Consider the following 22,240-nt stretch of genomic DNA (forward strand, 5'->3'; position numbering starts at 1 on the left):
GGAGATTCAATGAACTCAGAAAATCCTCTAAATCCAAGAAGGTATTGATTGCTTCTATCTCATCATGTTATTTCCCTTCAAACTTTCATCTGCTAACAATTTACTGTAATATTCCATGTAGCAAGGCCATGCCTTCCCAAGGGTCACAAGACGATGGGCAAAGGACCAGAGTGGCAGGACCTGAGGGATTATGGGGACTAAAATATAAATGATCCAGGGAAATGTGAGCTTTTGTGTAACTCCTGACTTTATCTGGCTAGGAACTATGTATCCCAGTATATAGAATGCTGGTTCAAGTGAATTTATTTAAAAACCACTGGTGGAGAGTTCCTAGAATCCTATAAGACTTGGCACTTCCAAGATGAAGTCAAACAAATGATACACGTTATTACAACATTATGGTATGTGTGAAAGTAAGGAAAGTTCAAGGTAGAGTCTGTCTGTGCTATTATCCCTGAGATATGGGGATGGGAATTAGAATTCTGGGAATGAGTGGAAAGACACATGTGCCAGTGTGCTATAAAAGTTTACACTGCTTTCAACTATATGGATTAGGTGTTTGTGTGAGGTATAGCACTCCTCTCAGGCAAAGAAAAATAAAGGAAGACCTTCCCCGGAAATTGTGCTAGAAGGAAATACACTCTATGTCTCTAATGAGAAATATAACTCCACTTGGAAAAGGCTTCAATTTTTTATTATTCTTTGTTATTCTCACTTTTTAAAGTTATTTAATTTTTTAATAAAAATATGTCCCAGCTGGGCAGGCAGAAAGACAACATCCTGATTACTGTTCCTCCCTTGGCTCAGTTCTTGGAGTCCCCCATAATGAATGATGTTGCACAGTGTTTCCATTAAACCCCGACACCTCACTGAGCCCCAGGAGGTGGTGTTCATCTCAGAGCCCACATCCTGCCTAGAGAGGGAAAGATTGGCAGCTATGAAGATGCCAGTCCTTGAGTTACCCAGCTGTTCTCCACTTGTGTGATTGTCATAATCAGTCTTTCCTTTACATGTGGTACAACTACAAATTATACTCTAAAAATAAGTGATTAGCCACCACTCGATGATAATTTGCTTATTGTTAAATACACAATTTCTCTCCTGTACACAGCACTTGCGGGGAGACCCTTCCAACGCCCTGCGGCGTGTGATTACCCCCTCATGTCCCGGTGCATGCTCCTCACTCTGCCGTTACGCAACCTCTAAGTTCCAGTGTGGAAACCCGCAGGTGTTAACCATAGCAGGCTTTCATTATTTACTCTCTGGAACACTACGCTGTGCTCTCTACACTGTTATCCCATTAATCCCTAACAAATTCTATAAGGTAAATATTATTTTCGGCCGTATTTTACCAAAAAGGAAACTGAGGCTGAGGGACTGGATGCAATTTGCCTAATAATACATAACAAGCAAGGGTCAGCCTGGAGATTTGAATGCAGGTATGAGTGAGGCAGGTACAATCCTGACCAGATGCCACATAAGCTCCCTAAGAGGATACACCAAGTGCTATGGGTGCCACGAGTGCACGGTATTCCTGATTCACCCTACAAAGTTTCAGCTTCCAGCATCTAGCCAGAGGACTGTGGGAGCCGATGTGGGAGGGTAGTTTTCAAGCATGCAATTTCAACTAGGGCTGTGGAAATTCAAAGACCCCATCTGTGTGGCTTTGACAAATTAATATTTTAAAATTAAATTCTGTTATTATTTGAAAAATGCAGCAATAATGAACAATTCAAATTGTTGTGAGGATTGGGGGATAATGCAAAGCCCAGTGTCCCTGACAAAGAGTTAAGTTCTCAAAAATGAACACTAATAACTGTCACAGCCAAGAGTTGCCTAGGAGACATGACAATTAAATATGATGTAGCATCCTAGATGGGGCCTGGAACAAAGCATATCGGGTAAAAACTAAGGATATCTGGAAGTATGAACTTCAGTTAGTAATACAGTATGAATATTAGTCATTGTGACAAATGCAACATACTAACATAAGACATTAGTGTTAGGGGAAACTGTGTCTGGGCTATGCAGGATCTATCTGTACCATTTTCACAGTAACTCTGAATATCTAAACCTACTCTGAAATAGTTCATTAAAAAGTAATAGTTACTAATTATGGATCCATGCCCAATTTTCCACTCTTTTTTAAAATAATAATTGCTGTTCTTTTTAAAGATCAACATATACAACATGCAGACAGGTGTCATAGACTATATCTGGAAATGGATCCATTTTTAGAAGAGCAAATGGGGAGACAAATATAGGTCCCATGAAAAGCAATTACACATTGGCTTGCATTTCAGACAAGTTGTAAGAATAGAATCTGTACCAACTTCTTAAGGCTTGCATGACTTAAATAAAATTTCCATAAATAAAATACCTTTATCAAAGTTCATTTGGAATAAATATATTTGTATGTATATATAGGTATGTATATAATTTATTACACATTATTAGTCAAAATTAGTACCTTTATCAGCAGAAGTTTTGGTTTCTTTTTTTACATTTATGTATTGATTTGTTTAAGTAATTTCTATACCCAACATTGGGCTTGAACTCACGACCCTAAGATCAAGAGCCACATACTCTTGACTGAGCAACCAGGTACCCCAGAAGTTTCTATTCCTTAGCAGGCGAAGTATATTTGACATGTGTTTATCGACTGATAAACCAAAGTAGATCTTGCAGTATTCCTATTTCATATTAGGCTGAAACATTTATGGATATCAGGTAAAAGTACTATGAAAGGAAAAATATTTTTTTTTCCCAGAAAAGCCTAGATATTTGTTGATAATACTTAGATCTACAGCAATGACTTTTCTGTTCAGAAGTGTTAACCCCTAGGGACAGGCAGACACTGAGGCTTTACTTTTGGCAGGTAATCAAAAATTGCAAAGAACATAGAATGTTCATGATCACAGAGTGGAATGATCACTATGTGTACCAAAGAGAAACCACACACACACATACACACACGTATGCACATGCTGCATATATTCCCCACAGTCTCTAAGAGATTCTAAGTCATTCGTAGATGTTTGATGGACCCATTTGCACAAGATCCCTCTGCCTGGAACACAGATGGTGAAATTAAAGAAAGACAAAGTGCTTTCACTGAGAAGTAAACTTTTAACACTTGAGAGAGATGGTCTTACTTGCTTTTGAAGTAGAATGCTGCACAGAACATGCCCACGATGACAATTCCAAAGATGATACATGAAATTGACAGCACCTGCCTTTGATAAACTTCTTCACTCTCTGTGAATTTGAAAAACAGAATTAGAATGGATGTTAGCAGGGCACAATTTCCAACCTTTTATTTCTGAGTTGTAGGAGCTTTTCAAAGAAAACTTTTTTGTTCCTGTCATGAATAGGAAAAAACGAGGAAGTTATTACGATTCAATTTCTTTGCAATCATCTACCGGCTAGCTGGTTGTTATTTTTTGTACATGCACAGTTAAAACACACTTATATACAGATATCACAATTATGAGTCTTATTACAAAAGACATTCCATAAATTTAGCACATACTGGGACATATGTTTTTGAAATTATGGTGGGCCCAAAATAAACTTCTAGAGAAACAAATATGTGTCCTCCAGAATTTTCCTGTGCCAGTGATGACTTCCAATTTATTTTATATGATACTGATGCCACTGTATTTTCTAATTTGGTCCTCAGCTATCTGTCTCCCATTCATCCATTCCCTACTATGGTTGATATTACTAATGAAAGAGAACTTCAATATGTATGTGAATATTTATTCACCCATTCTTGACTTCCTCAATATCAGTGATCTGGCAGTGATCTCAACCTCTATTACTAAGGTCATATCTTATAACCTCTTATCACAAAAAAAATAAGAATTCCAAAATAAGGATGTCACTTTTTAGCCATTACCATTTACACTCCCAGCTCATTTCTGAAATATGTCTACTTAAACAGTTCTCCCAGCTCATCAAGACCTTTTTATCTATAGATCTCAGAACTTTCTATCTGTTAATTATCCTCCTCTTGTCTTCATTTTCTTTCTTTACACAGGAAGGAGACTATGATCCATGATTAGTCATTCACTCTCTTGCAAATACCATCAACTACTGATCACTTTCTCCTCCCTTTTTACCCATTTGGCAGAATAACTGCATACAAATCCAAGAAGCTGCCTTTTTCATATCTCTACCTTGAGCAGCTCAGAATTGGGAGAGAAGATTATACAATCAGGAAGATGGGATCAATAAAAGTTGACAATGGCATTACTTAACTAGACATCTAATAGTGACTAAAGACCTCATCAGTCTGCTTCTCCATTTTTCTAATGGTTACCCATACCTCCTCCAAATTACTCAAACATCTGACTTATTCTTCCTCACTTTCAGATCTCCCATATATGTTATAAAGAAAAGGAAGTCTGAATAGTATAAATCGTCTCTACTTATAACACAAAATATACAAAATCAACTGCATCTGTAGCTATTCATTTTGTTTCTCTCTTAACATAGTGCAGTATTTCTCAAACTGTACGGTGCATTGGAGGTACCTTGAGAACCGAAGGAGACTGCCACCTACATTCTCTACTAGAGTTACTGATTTAGCAGGTATGAAATGGGGATAGGATATCTGCATTTTATTTTTTTTTTTAAGTTCCAAGGTTTCCAAGGTAATTTTGTTGCTGCTGGTCTGTGAAACAAGACCAGTTGAGAACAACTGAATAGACTAAAAATCTTCAGAACATGCATCAACCATGTAAGAATAGGGGAAGTTTTTTGTTGTCATTTATGCCAACATGGTATAGTATCCATTTTGGACCTTCTAAGTAAAAATATTTATTTAAAAGAAAGTTTCAGATATATTGCATGCACACTAAAATTAGAGAATGATTCAATTGGGGAAAGTGTTATATTTTTGTCAAAGACTAATTCCTTTGGATGCCATTGTCTTCTATCATCTTGGGGTCTTCTCATCACTTAAAATTGAAAGGAAGGAAACACATTACAATTCATTCTATGATACCAGCATTACCATTATACCAAAACCAGAAAAAGGCATAAAAATGAAATGACATGTTGACATATATCCCTGGATTGACATGCAAAAAATCTTAACAAAATTTTAGAAAATCAAATCCAATAAGATGTTAAAAGTAATACATCATGACCAGGTGGGGTTTATACAAGGAATACAAGGTTGGTTTGATTTTTAAAATTAATCTATGTGATTCACAATTTTAACAGTCAAGAAAAAAATATTTAATTATCAGATTAGAGGGAAAAATTACTAACAAAATCTAACATTCATTCCTCATTAAGACTCTCAACAACTAAGAATAAAAGGGAACCTTCTCATCCTGATAAAGAGTATATATAATAATCTCTACTAGGTGTAAAAGACAGGATGTTTTTCCCCTAAGATCAGAAGTAAAAAAATCTACTTTTACCACTTCTATTCCACACTGTAATGTAGGTTTGGTCAATGGAATAAGTAAAAAATAGAAATTACAGTCATTCGGTTGAGGAAAGTTGATGGAAAATCATCTTTGTTCTCAGACTATATGATCATCTATGCAAAAATGCAGATGGAATCTATAAAGAGCTAGTGTAACTAACAAGTAAGCTTAGCAAGTTTTCAGGATACAAAGTTGCAGGATAGACAATACAAAAATCAAAAATGCATGTCTATTTAGTAGCCACAAATAATCAGAAATTGAGATGAAGGTATCACAGAAGCATCAAAATACAGTTTGAAGAGGTACATTTGACAAAAGATACGCATGGCCTATACATTGAAATCTACCATACATTACTGAGATAATTTAAAGAGGACCTAAATCAATGGAGAGATATATCACACTTATGAATTAAAAGACTCGATATTATTAAGATGTCACTTCTCTTCAATTTGATGGATAGATTGAGTGCAATTCTATTTAAAATCTCAGGAGGCATTTTGCTATTGTAGAAATCAACAAGATGATTCTAAATGTAATATGGAAATATAAAAGATCTACAGTAGCAAAATAACTTTTTCATAACCAAGAGAACAAAACTGTAGTAGTTAAAATACTTTATTCCAAGACTTAATATAAAACTATAGTAATCAAGGGAAGATGGTATTGGCCTATTTATAGACAGATAAATCAATGGAACAAACAAAAGAGTCCAGAAATATATGCAAACATATGTGGTCAGTTCATTTTTGATACAGGTGTCAAGGCATTTAATGGGGAAAGGATATTTTCAAAAAGCACCGTGTCACAATAGTATAGCCATATCCACTAAAATGAACCTTAACCTTAACTTCATACCTTATTCAAATATAGGTTCATGAGGAATAATAGACCTTAATATAGTATCTTATGCTATGAAACTATTAGGAAATGTAGAAGTAATATGGTTTAGTAATATGGGATTGACAAAAATTACTTAACTATAACACAAAAGATAGAAGCTATAAAATTTTTTAAATCAATAAAATGAGCTTTTTCCAAATTAATAATATTTAATCTTCAAGATTGTCATGAAAATGAAAACAAAACAAAACAAAACAGAGCACATTCTGGGGAAAAAATCTGCAAGACATGTAATCAACAATAGACTTGTGTCTAAAATATATAAGCATCTCTTATTCAACAATAGGAAGGACAAGCAACCCAGTTTAAAAATGGGCAAAATATCTGAATGAACAGTTCTTTGAAGATATATATATAAAGATGCTCAACATTGTAGAGTTGAAAGTTAAACTATAATGAGACACATGGCATCACTACTAGAATCACTAATATTAAAGGCTGACCATACCAAGGGTGTGAACAATTTGTATTCTCGTGTACTTCTGGTAGAAATGAAAAATGGTATAACCGCTTAAAAAATAGTTTCATAGAAAGTTAAGCATATACCTACCTTATGACACAGCCATTCTATCCCTAAGTATTTGCCCAAGACTAATGCAAGCATATATTCATTATGTACATAAATATTCGTAACAGCTGGGGCGCCTGGGTGGCTCAGTGGGTTAAAGCCTCTGCCTTCGGCTCAGGTCATGATCCCAGGGTCCTGGGATCGAGCCCCGCATCGGGCTCTCTGCTCAGCAGGGAGCCTGCTTCCTTCTCTCTCTCTGCCTGCCTCTCTGCCTACTTGTAATCTCTGTCTGTCAAATAAATAAATAAATAAATCTTTAAAAAAAAATATTCGTAACAGCTTTACTTGCAATAGCAAAAAACAAAACAAACAAACCAAAAATATCTTGGAACAATCCAAAAGCCAACTAGCAGGTAAATGAATAAACAAACTGTGGTATAGCCATACAATGGAATGTCACTTAGCAATAAAAAAGAAAGAACTAGTCCCCTGGGGCTAATAATACATTATATGTTTATAAAAAATAAAAAAAAATATATATATATAAAGAACTAGTGATAAAAGCAATTCTACACATGAATCTCAGACTAACTAGGTTGAGTTCAGTAAGTCAGACAAGAAAAAAAGCCTTTGGCTCAGATCATGATCCCAGGGTCCTCAGATGGAGCTCCCTGCTGATCAGGGAGCCTGTTTATCCCTTTCCTCCCCACTCATGCCATCTCTCACTTTCTCTGTTCCTATCTCTGTCTTTCTCTCTCTCTAATAAATAAATAAAATCTTTTTTAAAAGTCCTGGAAAATGGAAACTAATCCATAGTAGCAGAAAGCATGAGTAGATACTTGGGGTCAGGAGTAGGAAGGAGAGGAAGAAAGAGACCACAAAGTGGCATGAAGAAACGTTGGAGAGTCATAAATATGCTTATTGTCTCAAATGTGATGATGTTCTCATGATAAATACTTATGTCAAAATGTATGAAATGATAAATTTCAAATAAGTGCTTTATTTTATGTAGCAAAATAGTAGCAAGTACAGTAACAAAATATTAATTCTGAGGGACAAAAGAATACAGGGAATATAGAAGTAATATAAAAAATAACATAATATAAAAAAATACATGCTTGATACAACATTGTCGCCCATACTAAACAGTGTGTTTTTCTTCCACCATGTCTAACATTCAACTGTTTAGAGTCTCAACACATATCCTTTCTTTCTCTCTTGAATCTTATTCTTGTATTTCTCCCTTAAATGTCTACTCACCTCTTTGGTCTCAAGTTAAGCGTCATTATATCAAAAAAAATCTTGTACTGCATTGTAAACTTCATTGGTACAAGGGACTGTGTTTTTGTTGATCTATTTGTTTGATTCACTACTATTTCCCCATCACCTAGTGCAATGCTTCTTACATAGTTGACACTGTCAGACTTATTGCCTAGGGAATAAGTAGATATTTCTGCCTTCGGAGGGATTTTCTGCTTTAAGCCATGTATGATACATCAAGTCTCACCTGGGGATATTCTTCTGCTTTATTTCTTCCCTTTTATTTGCACTGTGTCCTCCCTGGCTTCCCACAAATCCTCCTTCCCTGAGTGACCACCTGCAAATAACCCTACCCATTCCTGAGATCTAGACCTGGCTCCTTTCAGTGGCGTTTACCATCCAAACCTGGCCTCCTCACTATGACTCTGTACTCACAAAGTCCTTTTCAGAGGGCAAAGTGTCATAAGGAAAAGTGGTGAAGCCATGGGTTTCCAGGCCTCAGAAGATACTGTAGCATGATCTATGGAGGGGTAGATACTCCTATGGCTCTTTTTCTTTTCCATAGCATCTAATTGCCAGCCCCTGGCTTTTTTGTTGATTTTCAGGTTGCCTGGTCAAGCTCCAGGAAGACACTGTGCTTGTTGGATTTGAGTATTGTTCTCAACACTCTTCCATCCCTGCACTGGTACACTGCCTGGTTTTACATTCTGGCCTAGTTTCACTCAGTGCTGATGCCAATTCGTAACTAGAAAAACTAGGCTGAAGTTTGGCTCATGGACACAATTCCCCATACCATGACTTTCTGGGTCATGACCCAGAAAGCTTCCAGAGCCAGCTGAAATGAGTCCATGACTTGTGATGTTCCTCTAACAGCAAAGTCAATTGCAGTAATTCATCTTTAATTAGGCAAATAGATATCAGATGCAACAGATCTGGATGAAAACCTTTATGTGCAGAGCCTGATTTCTGGGACTTATTTTCTTTTTTCCTTCTTTCTTTCCTTTTCTTTCTTTCTTTTTTTTTTTTTTTCCCTTTCCTGAGACCATGCACTGCATTCTCGTTAAATATGACTGTATATTTTGTAGTCCTTTTTCCTGCAGAAGTATACTAGGAAACAGTGATTTAGAAGAACTATCCCCTCTTCACTCCCATCTTAGGCTCTATTTCCATTTTATTCAGACTGAAGTATCAGAAAACAGAATTTAAGCCTAATTTCTGCATAAATGGAGAGGCGCAATCATGTGGTTCTGGCAAGCCTTGGTTGATTATTTTTAATATGGCAAAATTCAAATTAAAGGAATAAAAAAGGTATTACTGAGACCTTGTTTGGGCATATTGCCATCTTAAAGAAGTCATCTTTTCCAACCCCACGTTTATAAGCTCATTAAATTTTCCAGTTGAACTTGGAAACAAATATGTAGTTGTACCAACTATAGAGAATTTCTTTTCACTTAATTGTTGTGAGTTGATGACTGTAATGGAATAAATGTGACTTGCATAGGATAATCTACTTCTATCATTGCATATGATAACCTACCTCACCCTGCCTCTGCCAATAAAGAGAATTATGAAAATAATGGATAATAATACCCACTAAAACAACAAAAAAATAAGACTATCTACTAAACTGAATGATTTCCTCATAAAATCTATGTACTGTTTTTGTTCTTATTTGAAGCTAGTCAAATATAGCCTGGGGAAATGCACAAAATCAATTCTGAGTTTAAATCAAGAGTGAAATTAAAACTCTAAAGACTGTGAGTGAATTTATAGACCCAGGTGTAGTTACAGTGATATCACTATCAATGCCTTTGAGTGATAGAGCGTTACTTGAGAGCTAGCATGGGTGAGTTACAAGAAACAAAGAGTTGGGAGTCTGGCAATTTTGGATTTGACTTTAATTTTAGTCACTTTCAATATGAGTAACCACAGATCTATTACTTTGCCTTTATAAACTTTAATTTCCTCTCTGAATAAAGACAATGTTATGAAATACTGAGTGTAATAATAAATGTTATAAGAAGGAGGTTAGATAATGCTACAAAAGCATGTGGTACAGAAAACTGACCTAGTCATAGAAGCCGGAGATCAGACATCTCAGATATACTATTAGAAGCCAATCAGCTAAGAGTAATGGGGATGCGGAGAGTGGTCCAGGCTAAGGAAACAGCTTGTGCATAGGCCCTGGAACAGGAGATAAAATGGCATGTTCAGGAATCTAGAAGTTACCTACTCCCACAGGGCCTTTGTACAAGTCATTTATTCTGTTTAGCAGCTGAGCAGAACAACACAGAGGCAATGTAGAAGCTGTGTACATGTAACATGTAACTGTGTAACATGTCGCCACAACAGCAGGAAGGTGCTGAAGGATTTGAAAGGAGAGGAATGTGATGCGATAACATTTACACTCCTTTTATATGCAATATGCAGGGAAGATTAAAAGGAATAAAGTAAGTGCAGAGTCCTGTTAGGAGGACATTAAATCAGCTCAGGTAAGATATGATGGATGTTTGTAAAGAGTAGTAACAACCATGGTGGAGAGAGGAGTAAACAGAAGTAAAAAGCACTCAAATTGAAAATACTTAAGGGACTAGACAATCATGTTCTTAACTAAGGTAGTGTATTCTGGAGGAGGTTCAGACTTGGAAGGAAAGATAACAAACTCAGTTTTGGACTTGGTGAGTCCTGAAAGCCTGTAAAATATCTAAGATCTGCATATTTAAGCATGCAGATCTAGGCTAAGAGGAGGTGACAGGGTTCTGGATATAAAGTTATGGATTATGCATATAACTGCAACCAAGTGTTTTGATAAGATGGTCCAAGAAAATGCAGAGTAATAAGAGAAGAGTGTCTGAATTAGAGCTTTGAGGGACTCCAAAATTTTATGGGAGGGTAGAGAAGGATCCTATAAAGGAGATGGAAAAGGACAGCCAACCAGGCAAAGCAAATAAGGAAAAAGAATATCCTCCAAATAACCAAAGTAACTAACCATGATAGTGGCATGGAAGAAAATATAAAGGGTTTTTCTAAAAGTTCAGGCTATTGAATGCTTCTGAGGCGCCAATTTAGATAATGTCCTTTAATTTAGGGACATAGAGGTCACTGAGCAACTACATGAGGTCTTTTGGTGGAATCATGAAGACAGTCCCATGTATCATGTAACTTTCACATACTGAAAGACAAATGTCCCTTCACCAAACCTGCCCTGTCTGCTACCACTTCAGCCTGGATGCAGAAGCTGGAATTCTAGTCTAATTCCAGAAAGCAGTGAATGCCTACTTTGTTAACTTGAGGCTATCACTAACTTCATTATAGAGACATTGTGAGGATTAAGTGAATTAAGACATACAGGGTGTTGCCATACCTAACTCTGAGTGCTCACTCAATATTAGGCTGAACTATATAAAATTGCTGTGGATGGGGGCAATAACTAGCAGTTTAACTTGGTTCTGTCCAATACATGGTAACTGTTATTATTATTCTATGGGATGTCAACATTGCTGCACTCCATTTTTAAAAACCCGGATTACAAAGTCATGTTGAGGGCAGAACCAATCTTTGGTTAAATAAGAATGGATAAAGGGTGTGCCCATTGTTCTCCAGCTCCCAACTCTGTTCCTTTTCCTTTTCTCTGATGCACAGAACTCAACTCTTCTCTTTTTATAGGATCACGTTTCAGGCTATAAAGGTGAAACTAGAGAAAGTAACATTAGGGTGAAGCTGCAGAAACTGACATTGGCCCAGTGGAAAAAATCTTGCTGGCAAGCAGCCTGCCCAAGACTCTGGAAAGATCAGTGGGAGCCCATCTCACTCAGGGAACCGTATCATTGGCTGGTGGGTGTTCCTGGGTGTAAACAGCTACAACTGTCTTTATTCTCTCTTACCCATTGTCTTTACAAATAAAATAGGAAAAACATTACATACCTCCCATATTGGTTTAGGGATTCAATAGGAGAGCACAGATAAAGTGTCTAGGAGATAGATGGCATACAATTGATGCACAAAATGCTAGTGCGCCCCCCCCCACACTCTCCCCTTCCCCTGGTTTTTTTTGTAAAGCCAGTGCTCACCTTAAAAATAGGCCTTTAAAATACTCTGCTTCTCTTATGGAAAGCTAGCCTTATCTATAGGCAGTCAGTGACGTGCTGTCTCTGGTCCCCACTGCCTATGCTCTGGGACCTGTACTAAAGGAATTTACTTTTATGTCATTTCTTTACTCATGGTGCCTTATACTTTTACTCTTGGTAACTGAATTTTTCAACTGGTGTTGCTGAATTTCCTACCTAGATGTTTTAGAGGATGTAATGTAAGCGATCCTCCTTGGGGCATGGCTGTCTTTCACGGTCTCCCTCACATATACCCTTTGAGAAGAAAAGTGTGCTCTTTGTTCCCAGAGACAAAGGATCCTTGGAAAACGTGTAGGGTACAGCATTGTCTGCTAAACTAGACAGCTCAGAGTTGAGGTCCCAGTGTGTGTGAAACTGCTTGCTACAATACTTTCAGAAATTGTTAATAGTCTTTAGCATTCTAGAAGTCCCTTCACAAAAACTTACTGAGCTTTACTACATAGGGGGAAAAAAAAAGAAAGGATACCAGAAGAAAATCACAGCTGAAGCTTTCTTGTACCATTTCCCTTTGGAGGACTCTATATGAAGGATAGAGGAGTGGATGACCTTGAAGAACTGTCTCTGTATATGTTGGGAATGGAAAATGTTCTAAAAGGTGGCTTCATGTCCCCTTCAGGTAGGGGGCTCTAGGATTCTTCTGCCTCTTAGGATTTTTTTTTTTTTTTCATTTGTATCACCAATTTAAATTAAGTCTGTAAGACACCAAACTTAAGCATGATTTCCCTAAATGTATGGGCATCCAAATAATGTGAGGCTTAAACACGGACACAGACACACACAGACACACAGACACCTATAAGTCATATATATAAGAGAAAAAGCTTTTTTTACATAGACCACCTCATATTCAGCATATGCAAATCAGACACTACGTGGTACTGCTACCAAGTGTCAAACGCAAGCATGATTGCTCTGACAGTCCATTCTAAAAGTTTATGTAACAATACCCTTAGTGCTCCTCTTATCTAAGTATTCATTATCAGAGGTCCTGTGGTTAATAGCCTACATAGAAGAGGAAAAGTCAACACCATACAACAACATTCACTAATGATCCCACCATTTATGAGCTTAGTCCTTGCCTAATTCTAGTATTTATTCCTATTTATCAAGTCAACCTCATAATCTGGGTAGGTCAGTCTCTTGAGTGTAGGCCTAGGACATTTTTGGTCCCTATTTTAACCGGATTAAGTTTAAATGGATTTATTCCAGTATTAATTATTCTTGAAACAAGAGGGTTTCCTGAATTCTGTTCTTAAAAATCAATAAATGCTGAGGAAAGATTAAAATATTAGGGGCTTACAAGAAATGGCAAATGAACCTTAATCAAGAAAGGAAGAATATTTAAATGTTGGAAACGGGGATTTGCACTTTTTTAACTTGAAGACAAAAATGAACAAAGATTTAAAAGGCTGATAACTACACTACTGAAGAAAAAAAGAATGATTTCATTAAGGTAAAAGGGGTCCTGAAGGAGAATGAAATGGATACTCACGGGGAGATCAATGAAATCAAACACACACTGGCAGGGCGGGGCCACCAGGAGAGTATATATTATGAGAATATCAGGAAGATCATACAAACTCCCAGAGCCTTGCTGCAAGGAACCTCAAGAATGCTGTTTGGGGGCTTCCAGGCCACCCACCTGCATGCAGGGGAGTGAAATGATCAGGAGGTACTGAAATGCTTGCTTTCTGCAACACTGTGTTATTTCTACTTGGAAGCCCCCTTCCTTCTCTTGAAAAGCCCCACCCCCATTAAGGGTTGAATTGTGTCCTCCAAAAGATGTTGAAGTACTAACCAGCATACCTGTGAGTATGATCTTTGGATATAGGGCTTTTGCAGATGATCAAATTAGGATGAAGTCATTAGGATGTTCCCCAACCCAATTTTACTGTGTCCTTATCAAAAGAAGAGGTTTGGGCACAGAGACAGACAGACAGACAGACACACACACACACACACACACACACACACACAGGGGTAATGCCACTTGAAGAGGAAAGCAGACTGGGGCATTGCCTTCCCAAGTCACAGAAGGCCAAAGACAGACAGAAAACTGCTAGAAGCTAAGAGAAAAGCAAGGCACAGGCACACATTCTCCCACATTCTTCCCAAGGTCTTCAGAAGGAACCAACCCTGCAAACTTCCTTTATACTTCTAGCCTGCAGAACTGTGAGACCATACCATTTCTGTTGTTAAACTGCCAGTTTGGGCTACTTTGCTGCTGGCAGCCCTAACGAACTAATGTAGTGACTGATCCATAGAAACTCAGAATACATACTATTAGGTCTGAAAATTCTTTTCAAGAATTCCCTCTTATATCTCTTTTGTATCTTCTCCATAACTGACTGTCTTTTACCAAAAATGCATGTATTTGTTTCCTTAAAGCCTAGACTGTGAGCCGCTCAAGGGCAGGAATGCCATCTCCATTCTTGGATCCCTGTCCCTGGCTCATGCTTACACTGCACAGGGGTGGGCCCTCAACAGGCCTTTGTTAAAGTCAATAGCTTCTGGGCTGGATGTCTCATAGCATTTTACCAGCTGGGCTCTTTGCCTGGTGGGGTAATAAAGGGGCTATGTTTTCTTGGAGGGAGGTCCTTTTACCCGAAAGATTTATTCTGTGGCTCTCTGCAGTCCACTGTGGAAGGGCACCTTTTAAAATACTTTGAAAAAGTAAAATAATTGCTTTATAACAAAATGTTGATATTCAAAATTATATTTTATCTTATTTCCATGCAAAATGCTTTTAGATGTGCATTATCCATAAAATTTGATATTTAAGGGAAAATAACAGTTTAAATTCATAAACACAATCATTCTCAACCTGTAATTTCCTTTTCTTCCCCCGTGCTCTCCACCAAATAAACCTTCCCTGTAATAATCCCTTATCTCTCTCTCTCCTTTCCCAAACAGTCCGCTCTGGCTGACTATAGATAAGTGAATGCTATAAAACACATTTTGAAAAAAATGAAAGGCCCTGGGTCTTCTCATGGATATCTCTAACATGCAGTGGCTTTCCGAGTGCTATTTCTCCCACAAATAAATTATAAGCAAAAGCAAATTGCATCAAAATAAATCTATTGGTGAGTTTTCAATGCTAAGGTAAAACCAGTCTTTGGCTTCTGACTTCCCTGTTACAGGGTCTGTGAACTCCATTTTTCCTGAACTTGTAATAACTGTCCCCTAATCCTTACCTTTAGCCCCAGTTTTTATCACTTAGGATTCACTGTTCATTGGCAAAGTCACGTTCTACCAGCAAGACATGTGACTCGAAATGATAAAACGTTATTTCCTTGGCAATGGGGAGAATCTGACCCCGCGGTTTATAGGAATCTTTGAGGTTTGACCTGTTTTGATAGCGTGGGAAGTCTAATCCTCTGGAACCATTTGGAACTTGCCCCCCACATGCACATCCAGGTCCAATGTGATACCCAACCCTCCCCAGGTTGGTCTAACAGATCTCCACCTTCCCCAGTCAGGTACGATGTACGTTAAAGGAAACTAACTCCTTTGCCCTAGATTTTAGGGGTATCCCACCATGATCTATAAGCATCATCTACAAAGTCAGCTGTTCGCAGAGCTATTCAGGCTGATTGTTTTGTAGCATTGGCACAACTCACGCCCCTGTTGAAACCGTCCCATTGGGGCTGTCCTGAGGTAGGCTGGGTATCAGACAGCACAGGTTTCTGGACTCGAGGCGGTGGTCCTCTGCTCTGGCTGTACAGTAGAAACACCTGGGAATCCTTTCATGCACACCTACAACTGAGCTCCACCTCAGAGTAGGAGATCTGAATTTCTAGCACTTAGACTCTAGATTGATATCTGTTCAAATCCACCTAAGGCAGCCAAGACACAGGAAAAGGAGCACACACACACACACACACACATACACACACAAAGGCAAAATTGATGTTTGTTATTTTATTTCATCCAACATATGTAAAATAGTATTTCAACATGGAATCCTTATAAAAATATGGATATTATATATATATACACACACACATATATGTACATACACACACACATACTTACATATATGTATACATATACATATATATTTTGGTACCAAGTCTTTGAAATCCAGTGTGTATTTGACCCTTGCAGCTCCTCTCATTTTAGGTTAGCCACATTTCAGGTGCTCAACGGATTCACGCAGCTAGTGGTTACATCAAACAGTGTAGGTCAAGAGGTAGACAACAGGGATCTGTTCCCGAGCTCATTCCCTAATTATTTATGTGAATTTGGGTAATTTTATTGAACCTATTTGTGACTCAGTTTTTAAAGTGAAAAAGTGGCAATGATGATAATACCTCCCTCACTGGAGTACTGGAAAATTAAAGGAAATACTTTGTATAATGTATTTACTGAACACAGTGTCTGCCTCACTGAAGGTACTTATAGAATTGATGTGGTTTCTATTATTATTATATTGATGTTGTTGCTATGATTTTAGTATATTATGATAGAGATTACTAATGAAACCCACAGAGAAAGCTGGGTTTGAGAGGTTGCATTTAAGCCATTTGAAAACAAGTGATTTCTCCAAATCCTCATGTGGAAAAATAAACAGGATAATTAAAATAGTCGTTGTAGTCAAGCTCACTGGCTTCAGAAATAGAGATATATTGAAGTTCCTTGAATTAAAATAATGATGATAAATGTGCTTGATCTTTTATCAAATTTGTGTGATAACATTCAATTTATTTCATTTTATTTTTTAATTTTTTTAAAGAGAGAGTGTGTGTGAGTGGGGGTAGGGGGAAAAGGGCAGAGGGAGAGAGATTCTTTTAAAAAAGGAAAGATTTTATTTACTTATTTATTTGAAAGAGAGAGAGAAAGAGAGAACGCATGAGCAGGGAGGAGAGTGGCAGAGGCAGAGGGAGAGGCAGATTCCCTGCTGAGCAGGGAGCCCAGTATGGGACTTGACCCCTGGACCCTGGGTTCATGACCTGAGCCAAAGGCAGACGCTTATCTAACTGAGCTACCCCGATGCCTGAGAGAGTCTTAAGCAGGCTCCACACCCAGTGCAGAGCACCATGTGGGGCTGGATCTCACAACCCTAAGATCATGACCTGAGCCAAACCAAGAGCTGGATGCTTAACCCACTGAGTCACCCAGATGCCACTGATCTAATTAATTTTAAATTTGGATTCTGAAAATTTTATTGAAAGGGTAGATATATACAAACTAGGGCTGGAAATAAAATAGTATGGCTGAGCCTTCCCTTTCCACACTTTGCTACTCCCACCCCTCCACTGCCTGCTTTGGTAACCTACCATCATCAACTGGCTTCCTCTATTTACCTGCAGTTTTTAGCACCCTAGAAGTCTAGCTTGTTCATGCTCTTGGGTTGGCAACAGCTCTTACTCCATCTAAGAATATCCTTTTACTTTCTGACCCTGTTGCTAAGTGACCTCATCTTTTATTTTTGCAAAATTCAAATGCTAGTCCTTTAAAATAAAATTCACATCAAAGTGTAACACGTATATAAAAATGCATAGTTGGGGTGCCTGTGTGTCTCAGTCAGTTAAGTGTTGGACTGGTGATTTCAGTTCAGGTCATGATCTCAGGGTCATGAGCTCGAGCCCCTCGCCAGGCTGTGTGCTCAGTGGGGAGTCTGCTTGAGATTCTTTCTCTCCCTCTGCCCCTCTCCCCCACTCACACTCTCTGTCTTTAAAATAAATAAATTTTTAAAAATGCATAATTCATAAATTTATAGCATGAGGAAGTTTTACAAATGAACATGCCTAGATAAACACCCAGATCAAGAAAGGGAACATGATAAGTACTGGAGAAGAAACCCATACATGCTTTCCTAATCACCAACTGCCTTGTCTATAATGTAACCACTAACCTGATTTCTAACACCGAAGTTCGCTGCACTTGTTTCTGGACTTTATATGAGTGGAGTCATATTATGTGTTCTTTTTATATCTACCTTTTGTTTTTCAGTTATTATGTTAGTGAGATTTAATCATGCCCTTGCATGCAGGGATGGCTCTATTATTATTTGTTAACCTGCTTTTGAAAATTTTCAGTAGGGGCTCCTAAGTGGTTCAGTAGGTTGGGCATCTCACTCTTGGTTTCAGCTCAGAACGTGATCTCCGGATTGTGAGATGGAGCTGCGTGGCGGGGTCAGCACAGTCTGCTTGAAATTCTCTCTCCCCCTCTTCCCCTTGCCCGGCTCATGCTCTCACTTTAAAAACAAAAACACTTAAAATAAAGTCAAAATCATGGGCATTTTTTTCATGTTCATGCCCACAGGTCTATCTCATCCTTTTTAGTGGCTGTGGGGTGTTCTATATTATGGTGAAGTCCTATGGACATTTATACTTTTTCCAATTTTGTCTAATTACAATCAATGCTATAATGAACAGCCTTGTGTACTCCTAGTGACTGTGCTTGAAAGAGCCTATAGATCAACTCTATGGTGTACAGAGAGGATCGTGAGGAAGGAAAGGAAAGTCAGAGGAAAGAAGTGAAAGAATATGCCTGTGGATAACTGGGGTGTCTAGCAGATGCTGTTCTTCCCCATTCTAATATTTGGGGTTCCTCAGTCTGGCAACTCTCCAAATCTTGTCAATAAGCCTCACCTACCAAAACAGTGCCAGTCAGTTTTCTCAAGGAATGGAGAGGTCTAACTGACAAACATATTGCTTTATTCAGTGACAGCAGATACCCTCGGATGTCCTTAATTCACACATATGGATGGAAAATCCTGACTCACCAAGGCCTACCAAAAAAAGAAAACAAAAACAAAAACAAAACCATAATGATACATTCCCAGAGTGGAAGATGAAGTATTAACATTACTAAGTCTTTAAGATAGACATTACAAGTACTTAAAACACACACACACACACACACACACACACACACACACACACAAACAAAAAAACAAAAAACAACACTGACTGGTTTTATAGACCCACTGTGATTTCCAGCATTTAATATTGGAAACCGCAGTGCACTAAAAAGTTCTTAAGCTCTAATCTAAGAAAGACTTGGGTCAGGTGAGCTTTTCATCATTTCAAAATGTGAACTTTTCATCTCATTTCTTTTATCTAAACCAAGGGCAGAAGGGGTAATTATTAATACATGATAACCTTACACTGCAGTTAGTAAATTCTTTTCTTCCCAGACAAGAGAAACAAGTTACCATCCAGCAATGAAGGAAATTTGTTTCCAACTTGGTAGTGATACCAATGGGGATTTAGTGACAAGTGTACTTAGGAGGTGTGAGATGCAGGATCCAAGGAGAGGATAGGGTAGGTACTAAGAGATAAGAACAATGATGGTTTAACTGGGGCATATGCCTCAGAGGATACTTCCACTTTAAGAATTAGTACAAGTTGGGGCGCCTGAGTGGCTCAGTGGATTAAAGCCTCTGCCTTCAGCCTACGTCATGATCCCAGGGTCCTGGGATCGAGCCCCACATCGGGCTCTCTGCTCAGCGGGGAGCCTGCTTCCCCCTCTCTCTCTGCCTGCCTCTCTGCCTACTTGTGATCTCTGTCTGCCAAATAAATAAATAAAATCTTAAAAAAAAAAAAAAGAACCTGGAACGTTTGGTAGAAAAGCCATAAATATCAATTAAAGCCTCATAATCAGTTATAGTAGCCATGTTTAAAAAAAAAAAAAAAGAATTAGTACAAGCAAAGAACCTCTGAACGATATATCCAGAAGCAAAATAAACCACACATGACCCATATGGGAAGTGATTCTAGCATCTGATTATAGCTGAATTAAATGGAATTTTAAGGTCTCTAGAGAATCCACCAGTCTCTGTGATGATTGTGCATATAATCTTCAATAAAAGTATGTGGAGCATTTAGACTTATTCTATGTCCTATAGCCATACCATAGGGGCAGTTCTTGTCTTATAACAGTGCTTGTCTGTCTCTCCCACATGCCCATTCATGTTCAGCATCAGTCACTGTAATGACCATGTCTTTTGTCTTCTATTTCTGATGCTGTGACATCTGAACCTTGCTGATGCTGACAGAGTTTACTCCTAGTGTTAGTCAATTTTGGAGATAGTAAGCAGCTCACTCATGAACATGATTTTCAAATACAAATTAGCCAAACCAGAGCTCACACCCCCAAACCACTACCTTTATTGGCCTCTCATAATTTGGACCACTGTCCACCCGCCTTCATCATCCCAGGGCCAGGGACCAGCAAATAGGAACAGCCCCTCTACCCAGAGCCTCCTAAAATTATTCAAACTAGCCAGTTCTAGGTCTGCTTATACTATTTCACCCATTGCTTCCTGTGAAGACCACCATAAATGCTCTTCCTCACAGGTTCTCTTTCTCTTTTGCCTCCTGACCAACGTTGATATTCCCCCTTGGGGCCTCCCATAGCACGGTGTGCACCCGCTTCTTGAGAACTGTAACAAACTATCTTTCTAATGAGTTGTTTCATAATCTGCTGGCCTTACAATATCTCACATTTTCTATTAATACACTATTTTAGACAGTGGCTATTTAGATCAGTGTTCTAAAAGGATCATGTATCATGTGAAGAAATTATAAACATTTTAAAAATATTGAAACTTTGCTTTTCTAAATAAAAAAAAAGTGCTGCTTAGATGCATCTAATAGAGTGACCACTACCCATTTAAATAACTCAGAAAAACATCATGTCTAAACAGGATTAAAATTTAAGATTGAAAGAAAGTTACCATCTATGTTTATTGGATTTTCTCCTGTATCCCACATCAGACACTGCTCTAGATTTATACTTTGGCTATAAAGATAAGCAAGGTAGAATTCCACAAATCCTTTAATCTAGCAGGTGAGATGGACATATAAAAATAAATATGAAACTGTGGTGTTTCATAGCGATGGGCAGAGTGACATCATCAAGATGAGTAGTCCACACTACCCAAAGCAATCTACAGATTTGATGTAATCCCTATCAAAAATCCAATGGCATTTTTTACACAAATAGAGAAAGAATCCTATTTTCATTGTTGTTGCCAGAGACATTTATGAGATAAAGTTATACAGAAGATAGACAACATAGGTATTTCAACTCAAGCTATTGTCACGGCACAAAGAAGTATCTGAAATCATTTCCAGGAGGCTATCAATACTAAGTGTTCATTTCATATTCTCTTAAACATATATAATTGCTTACATCATTCGGGTGGAATTGAATAATACATATACTCCTTTCCAGAAAAGCTAGTCCTTCTGGAACAGGACGTGAGTGTGGGAACTTAATCTGGAGACGGGGGTGGAAATAGGGCAAAACTGACTCCAGGACTATTCTCCATGGATGGCAGGGGGACTATGAAACATGATTTATGGGGCCAAAGTCGGGATTACAAAGCAAGCAGGCTGTCCTCCTAACTCAATTCCACACGACAGCTATAGAGAGGGAAAACAAGATCGTGGCCACAGGATGGGAACAGTGGCAGGGCAGGTGAAGGAACAGAGGGCAGGAGGTGAAACCTGGGATGCAGCCACAGGAGATTTTGGGGAAACCCTGTGGTCCTGCCCCTGGGCAGAGTGGGAGCTAAGACTGTAAACAGATGGGGGCAAATGTCCAGCGATAGACCCTGCAAGCAGGATAAAACACAGTCATTTTTATCTTCACTTTAGAGATAAGGAATCTGAGGTTCAAATGCAACAAATTAAAAGTAACAGTCATGTATGCTCTCTCTATTCCTGATTTCCTCTTTCCCGACTCTCCAGGAAGCTGAAGGGGAAACCATGCATCCTCTCTTCCACACCCAAAAGCCCACTGAACAGGACTCCTATGAGAACCAAAACGAAGCAAAAGTAGAAACGTAAACCAAGAATGTCTTTCCCTGAAAGAAAAAAACAAAAACCAAAACCTAACATGTAGTCTTGGCCCACAAGGAGCACAAAATCAAATAGAAGAGGCAATGTATGTTTAAAAGTGCACTCAAAGAAGTCTCAAAAGAGAAATGGAAACTAGCTGTGGAAAGTGAGGACACAGAAAGCTTCTATTTAATGTTTAATGAC

At 38.2% G+C, this 22,240-nt stretch overlaps 1 protein-coding gene across 7 annotated transcripts in view; it reads right to left on the reverse strand.

Annotated features, from left to right (window-relative positions):
• The window catches only part of NRG3 (neuregulin 3), a gene marked incomplete at both ends in the record, with an annotated part of 1,061,561 nt that overhangs the window by 37,656 nt on the left and 1,001,665 nt on the right, over positions 1–22,240 (reverse strand). For all 7 annotated transcript variants that reach the window (XM_080823074.1, XM_080823078.1, XM_080823077.1 and 4 more), the window contains one exon: positions 3,156–3,258. In XM_080823074.1, the coding sequence (XP_080679200.1) occupies positions 3,156–3,258 (103 nt within the window). The remainder of the gene's footprint in view (positions 1–3,155; positions 3,259–22,240) is intronic.

Source organism: Martes martes, assembly GCF_963455335.1.
Source record: "Martes martes genome assembly, chromosome: 14".
NCBI classification, from domain to species: Eukaryota; Metazoa; Chordata; class Mammalia; order Carnivora; family Mustelidae; genus Martes; species Martes martes.